Source organism: Homarus americanus, unplaced genomic scaffold (genome assembly GCF_018991925.1).
Source record: "Homarus americanus isolate GMGI-L3 unplaced genomic scaffold, GMGI_Hamer_2.0 scaffold25013, whole genome shotgun sequence".
NCBI lineage: Eukaryota > Metazoa > Arthropoda > Malacostraca > Decapoda > Nephropidae > Homarus > Homarus americanus.
The window spans coordinates 8341441-8349445 of NW_024722158.1; the positions used below are offsets into that span (position 1 = coordinate 8341441).

Genomic DNA, 8005 nt, shown 5'->3' on the forward strand with positions numbered 1-8005 from the left:
AAAGGCGGAGGGACCCCCAGAGGCCCTGTCAGGGCAGTGGCGTCTCCAGGAATCCTTCCAGGGGCGGTGGCGCCCCCAGGGTCTCTCCCAGGGGTGCTGGCGCCACCAGGGGCTCTCCCAGAGACATCTTCGCCCCCAAAGGCCCTACAAGGGACGGCGGCACCACCAGGTACCCTGTCAGAGGCGGTGGCGCCCTCAGGGGCCCTGCCAGGGAACCTGCTAGGGGAGGTGGCGCCCCCAGGGCTCCTGCAGAGGGCGGTGGGTCTTCCAGAGGACCTGTCAGGGTGGTGGCGCCCACAGGGACCCTGGCAAGGGCGGTGGGTCCGCCATCTAACTACTACTAGAGGCTCTCTTTGGGACGCCGACGACCCCAGGGACGCTCCCAGGGGACCTGCTAGGGGAGGTGGTGCCCCCAGGGCCCTAAAGAGGGCGATGGGTCTCCCAGAGGACCTGTCAGGGCGGTCGCGTCCCCAAGGATCCTTCCAGGGGCGGTGGCGCCCCAAGGGTCTCTCCCAGGAACGGCGACGCCGCCAGGTGCTCTCCCAGGGACAAAGGCACCCCCAGGGGCTCTCTCAGTGACGGTGACGCCCCCAGGGGTCCTGCCGCTGGCGTTGGCGCCTCCAGGGGCTTTCCCAGGGACGGTGACGCCCCCAGGTGCTCTCCTAGAGACAACGGCGCCCTCAGGGGCCCTCCCATGGACAGCCGCACTCCAAGGTACTCCCATGGTTGCTAGCACCCCAAGGGAGTTTCTCAGGGGCCCTAACAGCGACCGTGGAGCCCCCAAGGGGCCCTGCCAAGGACAACAGAGCTCCCAGGGGTCCAGCCAGGCCGGTGATGTCCCCAGGTGCCCCGCCAGTGGAGGTTGCGCCCCTAGGGGTCGCTGGCTTCCCCAAGGGCTCTCCCAGGGACGGCGGCGCTCCCAAGTCCTCTCCCAGGTGCGGTGGCGCCCCCAGTCGATCTCCCAGGCCCTGCCAGGGACAACAGAGCTCCCATGGGCCGTGCCAGAGCGGTGACACCCAGAGGGACACTGCCAGGGTTGGTGGCGCCCCTGAGGGCTCTCCCAGGAACAACAGCGCTTCCAAGGGCCCTCCCGGGGACAGCGGCGCCCTCCGGGGCCCTGCCAGGATTGCTGGCATCCCCAGATGCTCTTCCAGAGACGGCGGCGCCCCAAGGAACTCTCCCAGGGACAGTAGCAGTCCTATAGGCCCGCAATAGGAGACGAGAGCAAAGAGTCAGCAAAATACCACAACTTATGTTAGTCTGTTGGATGCGATGATACTGGAATGTGATGGGCGGTGTGTTTACAGTATTTAACGTTGCATCTCCCAGAGTTCTAAATAGCGCAAAAAGTACTGCAAATAGGGGCCCTACAGGTCTAACGCTCCCAGGGGCCCTCCCAGGGCGGCGGCGCCACCAGGGACCCTTGCCAAGAGCGGTGGGTCCCGCGGGGGCCCTGTCAGGGCGGTGGCGTCCCCCAGGGTCTTTCCCAGGGGAGCTGACGCCCTCGGGGGATCTCACAGGGACAGCGGCAACCCCCAGGTGGTTTGTAATGGGTGGTGTCGCACCCAGGGGCCCTCCCAATGATGGCTGCACCCCCGGGGGCCCTGCCAGGGACTCTGGGGCCCACAGGGACTCTCCCAGGTTCTCTTGCGCCCCTAGCGGCTCCGCCAAAGGCTCACTCAGGGACGACAGCGCCTACACGGGTCTCTCAAGGGGACGGCGGCGCCCCCAAGGGCAATGTTAGGGGCGGTAGCGCCCCCATGGGACCTGCCAGGAGCGCTAGTACCCCCAGGGGACCTGCTAGGCACAGCAGAGCTAACAGGGGCCCTAATTGGTGAAATGACGACCTCAGGGGGAATGCTAGGGGCGCTGGTGCCACCAAGGGTTCTCTCAGGGACATCTGCGCCCAAAAAATCCATCCCAGGGACGGTGACGCCCCCAGGTGCTCTCCTAGGGACAACGGCGCCCACAGGTGCCCTCCCAGAGATGTCGGCGCCTTCAGGGGCCCTCCCAAGGTTGCTGGTGCCCTCAGGGGCCCTGCCAGGGACAGGGACAGCATCGCCCCCAGGGAAAGGCTATGGGCGTTGGTGCACCCCAGGTACACTACCAAGGGCTCACTCAGGGACGCCAGCGCGCCCAGGGGTCCTGCTGGGGGTGGTGGCGCCCCTAGGAGCCCTGCCAAGAGCAGTGGGTCCCACGGGGGCCCTGTCGGGGCGGTGGAGTTCTCCAGGGACTTTCCCAGGGGAGCTGGCGCCCTCAGGGGATCTCACGGGGACAGTGGCAGCACCCCAGGTGGTTTGTCATGGGTGGTGGCGCACCCAGGGGCCCTCCCAATGGTGGCAGCACCCCCGGAGGCCCTGCCAGGGACTCTGGCTCCCCAAGGGACTCTCCCAGGTTCTCTTGCGCCCCTAGCGGCTCCGCCAGGTGCTCACTCAGGGACGACAGCGCCTACACGGGTCTCTCAAGGGGACGGCTGCGCCCCCAAGGGCAATGTTAGGGGCGGTAACGCCCCCAGGGGACCTGCCAGGAGCGCTAGTACCCCTAGGGGGCCTGCTAGGCACAGCAGAGCTAACAGGGGCCCTGATTGGTGTAATAACGACCTCAGGGGCACTGCTAGAGGCGCTGGTGCCACCAGGGGTTCTCCCTTGGACAACTGCGCCCAAAAAATCCATCCCAGGGGTGGTGGCGCCCCCAGGGTGCCTACCAAAGATATCGTCTCTCCCAGGGCCCTAGCCAGGAAAGTGACGTCCCCAGGGACCTTGTCAGGGGCTGTAGCGTCCCCAGGAACCCTGCCAAGGGTGATCGCGCCCTCAGGTGCTCTCCCAGGGCATTGCCAGAGGCCGTGGCGCCCACAGGGCCCCCGCCAGGGACAGCAGAGCTTCAACGGGCCCTGTAAGACGTAGTGACGCCCTCATGGGCCCTGCCAGAGGCGCTGGCACCACAAGAGGATCTCCCATGGACAGAGGTGCTCACAGGGTCCCTGACAATGACTGCGGCGCCCCCAGGGGCCCTGCCATGGGCCGTGGTGCCCACAGGGACAACGGCACTCCCGGGGGCCCTCTCAAATACGGCGACGCTCCTAGTGGCCCTGACATAGGCGGGGGCGCCCTCAAGGGCCCTATTAGGGGCGATGACGCCCTCAGGGACACTTTCAGGGACGTTGCCTCTCCAGGGACCTTCCCAGGGACGGCAGTGCCTCCATTGTTTCTCCCAGGGTCCGTGCCATGGCCGTTGGCGCTCTCAGAGGCCCTGCCAGGAGGGATGACGCCCTCAGGGGCTCTTCTAGGGACGGCTGCCTCCACAGGGACAGCAGCGCCTCCAGGGTCTCTTCCAGGGGCCCTGTCAGTGGCGGTGGCGCCCTGCCAGGGGCAGTGGTGAACCCCAAAGGCGGTTGCGACCCGAGGGGTCTTGCCAGAGACGAAGGAACCCCAGGGGGTCATGACAGGGGCGCTAACGCCCCCAGGGGACCGGCTGTGGGCGCTGGCGTCCCCAGAGGCCCTCTGAGAGAGGGCTGCACCTCCAGGTGCTCTACCAGAGACACCGGCGACCAAAGGGGTCCTGCCAGGGTTGTTGGCATCCTCAGGGGCACCCCCAGGGACCCTGTCAGGGGCGGTAGTGCCCCCAGAGGATCAACCAGGGACAGCGGCGCCCCTAGATGCTGACATGGGCGGTGTCACCCACAGGGACCCGGCTATGAGCGGGGGCGCTCCCAAGTGCTCTCTTAAGGACGGGAGCATCCCCAGGCGCCCTGCCAGGGTCTCTGGTGCCCCCAGGGACTCTCCCAGGGACGGCGGCGCGTCCACGGATTCTCCCAGGGGCCCTGCCAGCGGGGGTAGTGCCCCCAGGGGCCCTGCCAGCGGGGGTAGTGCCCAGGGCCCTGCCAGCGGGGGGTAGCAGATGCCCCAGGCCCAAGCAGAGGGGTAGTGGCCCCCAGGGGCTCTGCCAGCGGGGGTAGTACCCCAGGGGCCCTGCCAGCGGGGGTAGTGCCCCCAGGGGCCCTGCCAGAGGCTCTCCCAGGGATGGCAGCGGCTACACGGGCCCTCCCAGGGATGGCGGCGCCCCCAGGCGACCTGCCAGGAGCGCTAGTGCCTCCAGGTGCCCTACCAGGGACAGCAGAGCTTCCAGAGGCCCTGCAAGGGGTAGTGACACCCTCAGGGGGCCTGCGCGGGGCGCTGGCGTCACCAGGGGCTCTACCATGGACAGTGATGCTCTCAGGAGCCTTCCCAGTGACGGTGGCGCCCACAACCCTGCCAAGGGCCGAGGCGCCCCCCGGGGCTCTCCCAGGGACAGCGGCGCTCCGAGGGGCCCTCTCAAAAATGACGACAACCCTAGTGGCCTTGCCATGGGCGGTGGCGCCCTCAAGGGCCCTGCCAGGGCGGTGGCGCACCCAGGGACTCTCCCAGGGACGGCAACGGCTACACGGGCCCTCCCAGGGACAGAGGCACCCCCAGGGGCCGTGCTAGGAGCACTAGTGCCCCCAGGGGACCAGGGAGGGACAGTAGAGCTTCCAGTGACCCTGCCAGGGGTAGTGACGCCCTCAGGGGGCCTGCACGGGGCACTGGCGTCACCAGGGACTCTACCATGAACAGCGATGCTCGCAGGAGCCCTCCCAGTGACGTTGGTGTCCACAGCAGCCCTGCCATGGGCCGTGGCGCCCCCCGGGGCTCTCCCAGGGACAGCGGCGCTCCGCAGGGCCCTCTCAAAAATGACGGCGACCCTAGTGGCCCTGCCATGGAAGGTGACGCCCTCAAGGGCCCTGCCAGGGACAATGACGCCCCCAGAGACAGCAGCGCCTCCAGGGTCTCTCCCAGGGGTCCTGCCAGTGGCGGTGACGCCCTCAAGGGCCATGCCACGGGCGATGGCGCCCCTAGGGACCCTGTCAAGGGTGGTCGTGCCCCCAGGGGCCCTGCCAGAGACGCTGGCACCCCCAGGGACGGCCGCACCCCCAAGTGCTCTCCCAGGTACAATGGCGCTCCCAGGGGCCGGCTATGGAAGGTGGCGTCCGCAGGGACCCTCCCAAGGACGGCAACACCCCCAGGGGTCCTACCAGGGATGTTGACATTCTCAGAGGGCTCTCCCAGGGGCCCTACCAGGGGCGGTGGCACCCCCAGGGGCCTTGCCACGGTCGATGGCACCCCCAAAGGCTCTCCCAGGGACGGCAGCACCCACAGGGGCCCTCTCAGGGACGGCAGCGCCCCCAGGGGCTTTGCCAAGGTTGTTGGCATCCTCAGGGGCTCTCCCAGGGACCCTGCCAAGGGGCGCTGGCGCCCGCAGACTCACCCAGGGACGGCAGCGCCCCCAGGTGATCTCCCAGGGACAACGCCCCCCCCCAACGGTCCTCACAGGGACAGCGGCGCCCCAAAGGGCCCTGCTAGGGGCGGTGGCGCCCCCATGGGACGTGCCATGAGCGCTAGCGCCCCCAGGGGCCCTGCCAGGGACAACACTTCCAGGGGCCCTCCCAGGGACGGCAACACCCACAGGGGTCCTCACAAGGACAGCGGAGCCCTCAGGTGCCCTGTCAGGGCCGAGGCACCCCCAGGAGCCCTGCCAGGGGCGATGACGCCCCCAGTGGCCTGCCAGGGGCGGTTGCGCCCCCAGGGGCCGCGTATGGGCGTTGGCGCCCCCGGGTATTCTCCCATGGGCGCTGGCGCCACCAGGGACTCTCTCAGCGACAGCGGTGCTCGCAGAGAAACTCCCAGGGACATCGGCGATCCCTGGAGCACTCTCAAAGAGGGCGACGCCCCTAGTGGCCCTGCCATGGGCGGTGGCTCCCTCAGGGTGCCCTGCCAGGGGCGGTGACGCCCCAAGGGGTTTTTCCAGAGACGGCTGCCTCCACAGGGGCCCTCCCAAGGACGGCAGCGCCTCCAGGGTGTCTCCCAGGGGCCCTGACAGGGGCGGCGACGCCCTCAGAGGCCCTCCCAGAGGCAGTGACGGCCACAGAAGCGATGGCGACCCCAGGGGCCCAGCCAGGGGTGATAATGCCCCCAGGAGCTCTCTAAGAGACAGCGGCCCCAGAAGGGACCCTGTCATGGGGAATGGCACCCCCAGAGGCCCTCTCAGGGAAGGCTGCTCCCCCAGAGGCCCTCTCAGGGACAGCTGCGCCTCCAAGTGCTCTCCCAGAGAAAACGGCACCCCAGGGGCCTGCCATGGGCGATGGTGCCCCTAATGGCCCAGCTAGGCATGCTGACGCCCCTAGGGCCTCTCCCGAGGACGGATGCGCTCCCAGGGGCCCTGCCAGCGCTGTTGGCGCCCTCAGCGGCTCTCCTAGGGGCGATGGCGCCACTAGGAGCTCTCCCACAGACAGCGGTGCTCACAGGGGCCCTCCCAGTGACGGCGGCTCCCCCAGGGGCCCTGCCATGGGCCGTGGCGCCCGCGGGGGTTCTCTTACGGACACCAGCGCTCCCTGGGACCATCTCAAAAGACGGCGACGCCCCTAGTGGCCCTGCCATGGGTGGTGGCGCCCTCAGGGGCTCTTCCAGGGACGGCTGCCTCCACAGGGGCCCTCCGAGGGACGGCAACGCCACCAGGGTCTCCCAGGGGCCCTGACAGGGGCGGCGACGCCCCCAGGGCCCCTGCCAGAGGCAGTGACGGCCCCAGAAGCGGTGGCGATCCCACAGGTCCTGCCAGAGGCAATAGCGCCCCCACGGGCCCTGCCAGGGACCCGGCTGTGGGCGCCCCCAGAGGCCGTCTCAGGGACGACTGCACCTCCAGGTGCTCTCCTAGATACAACAGCGCCCCCAGGGGCCCTGCCATTGGAGATAGTGCCCCCAGGGGCCCAGATGTGCGTGCTCACGCCACTAGGGTCTCTCCCAGAGACGGCTGCGCTCCCAGGGACTCTCCCAGGGGCCCTGCCAGGGTTGTTGGCATCCTCAGCGGCTCTCCTAGGGGCCCTGCCAGGTACGGTGACGCCCTCGGGGGTCCAGCCAGGGGCGGTGCCGCCCTCTTATTGCAACTATATCTTGCGTTAGTCAGGCCGCACTTCGATTATGCAATTCAGTTCTGGTGCCCTTATTATAGAATGGACATCAATTCATTGGAGTTCTTATAATATCCGAGCAGGATAGGACTCGGAGCAACGGATTCAAGTTGGATAAGTTTAGGTTTAGGAGGGAGATAGGAAGGAACTGGTTCACAAATAGGGTGGTGGACGAGTGGAACAAGCTTAACAACTTTGTAGTAAGTGCTGGAACGCTGGAGAGTTTTAAAATGAGACTAGATAGATTCATGGATTATAGAGAGTGGTAGTAGCTCTCGACAGGATCTGCCATGCACAGGCCAACCGGCCTATTGCAGACTCCTTATTTTCTTATGTTCTCAGGGGCCCTGCCAGGTGGCGCTGGCGCCCGCAGTGGCTCACCCAGGAACGGCAGCGCCCCCAGGTGCTCTCCCGGGGACAACGACGCCCCCAGGTGACCTGTCAGGGACGGTGGCGCCCCTAGGGGCCATGCCAGGGACGGCGGCGCCACCAGGGGCCCTACCATGGTCCGTTGCGTCCCCAGGGGCCCGGCTATGGTCGTTGGCGCCCCCAGGTACTATCCCAGGGGCTCGTTCAGGGACGTCAGCGCCCCCAGGAACTCTCCCAGGGACAGTAGCGGTCCCAAGGACCCTCTCAGGAACGGCGGCACTATTCTTTTAACCCAAGAAATTACAGCCAATAGGAGCAGAGAGCAGAGAGTCAGCAAAATACCACAACTTATGTTAGTCTGTTGGATGCGATGATACTGGAATGTGATGGGCGGTGTGTTTACAGTATTTAACGTTGCATCTCCCAGAGTTCTAAATAGCGCAAAAAGTACTGCAAATAGGGACCCTACAGATCTAGCGCTCCCATGGGCCCTCCCAGGGCGGCGGCGCCCCCAGGGGCCCTACCAGAAGCGGCGGTGTAAACAGGGGCCCTCCCTTGGGTGGCTGCGCTCCCATGGGCCCTCCCAGGAGCGATGGCGACCCCAGTGACCCTTCCAGGGGCGGCGGCGACCCCAAGGACCCTCCCAGTGGCGGCGGCGTC

The 8005-nt window shown here is 67.3% G+C and overlaps 6 protein-coding genes across 6 annotated transcripts in view; 5 read left to right on the top strand and 1 right to left on the bottom strand.

Annotated features, from left to right (window-relative positions):
* LOC121862037 (proline-rich protein 2-like) overlaps positions 1-344 on the top strand; it is an 8464-nt gene extending 8120 nt beyond the window's left edge. Inside the window, exon 2 of the mRNA XM_042359967.1 lies at positions 5-344. Within this exon, the coding sequence (XP_042215901.1) occupies positions 5-344 (340 nt within the window). The remainder of the gene's footprint in view (positions 1-4) is intronic.
* A 490-nt stretch (positions 345-834) lies between these two features.
* LOC121862038 (basic salivary proline-rich protein 3-like) lies at positions 835-1215 on the top strand. Its single transcript, XM_042359968.1, has one exon. It carries the CDS (start codon positions 835-837, stop codon positions 1213-1215), a length of 381 nt encoding a protein of 126 aa, XP_042215902.1.
* Positions 1216-1583: 368 nt separating this feature from the next.
* Positions 1584-2903, top strand: LOC121862039 (collagen alpha-1(I) chain-like). Its single transcript, XM_042359969.1, has 2 exons — positions 1584-1834; positions 1925-2903. The coding sequence occupies exons 1-2, from the start codon at positions 1584-1586 to the stop codon at positions 2901-2903; spliced, it is 1230 nt and encodes a 409-aa protein (XP_042215903.1).
* A 66-nt stretch (positions 2904-2969) lies between these two features.
* Positions 2970-4197, bottom strand: LOC121862040 (tetra-peptide repeat homeobox protein 1-like). Its single transcript, XM_042359971.1, has 2 exons — positions 4040-4197; positions 2970-3600 (listed from the first exon to the last, which is right to left on the bottom strand). The coding sequence occupies exons 1-2, from the start codon at positions 4195-4197 to the stop codon at positions 2970-2972; spliced, it is 789 nt and encodes a 262-aa protein (XP_042215905.1).
* Positions 4198-4581: 384 nt separating this feature from the next.
* Positions 4582-6166, top strand: LOC121862041 (basic salivary proline-rich protein 1-like). The gene is made up of 2 exons (XM_042359972.1): positions 4582-5302; positions 5658-6166. Exons 1-2 carry the CDS (start codon positions 4582-4584, stop codon positions 6164-6166), a joined length of 1230 nt encoding a protein of 409 aa, XP_042215906.1.
* Positions 6166-7636, top strand: LOC121862042 (basic proline-rich protein-like). The gene is made up of 3 exons (XM_042359973.1): positions 6166-6528; positions 6618-6902; positions 7319-7636. The coding sequence occupies exons 1-3, from the start codon at positions 6166-6168 to the stop codon at positions 7634-7636; spliced, it is 966 nt and encodes a 321-aa protein (XP_042215907.1).
* Positions 7637-8005: the final 369 nt, after the last annotated feature.

Coding starts and splice junctions, on each gene's coding strand:
- LOC121862038 (XM_042359968.1), top strand. CDS start 835: ATGTCCCCAGGTGCCCCGCCAGTGGAGGTTGCGCCCCTAGGGGTCGCT.
- LOC121862039 (XM_042359969.1), top strand. CDS start 1,584: ATGGCTGCACCCCCGGGGGCCCTGCCAGGGACTCTGGGGCCCACAGGG. Junction 1,835..1,924: donor GCTAACAGGGGCCCTAATTG/GTGAAATGACGA, acceptor AATCCATCCCAG/GGACGGTGACGCCCCCAGGT.
- LOC121862042 (XM_042359973.1), top strand. CDS start 6,166: ATGGCCCAGCTAGGCATGCTGACGCCCCTAGGGCCTCTCCCGAGGACG. Junction 6,529..6,617: donor GGGACGGCAACGCCACCAGG/GTCTCCCAGGGG, acceptor GCGATCCCACAG/GTCCTGCCAGAGGCAATAGC. Junction 6,903..7,318: donor TAGGGGCCCTGCCAGGTACG/GTGACGCCCTCG, acceptor TTATGTTCTCAG/GGGCCCTGCCAGGTGGCGCT.
- LOC121862041 (XM_042359972.1), top strand. CDS start 4,582: ATGAACAGCGATGCTCGCAGGAGCCCTCCCAGTGACGTTGGTGTCCAC. Junction 5,303..5,657: donor AGGGACGGCAGCGCCCCCAG/GTGATCTCCCAG, acceptor TGGCGCCACCAG/GGACTCTCTCAGCGACAGCG.
- LOC121862040 (XM_042359971.1), bottom strand. CDS start 4,197: ATGGTAGAGCCCCTGGTGACGCCAGCGCCCCGCGCAGGCCCCCTGAGG. Junction 3,601..4,039: donor GCGCCGCCATCCCTGGGAGG/GCCCGTGTAGCC, acceptor CGCCCCTGACAG/GGTCCCTGGGGGTGCCCCTG.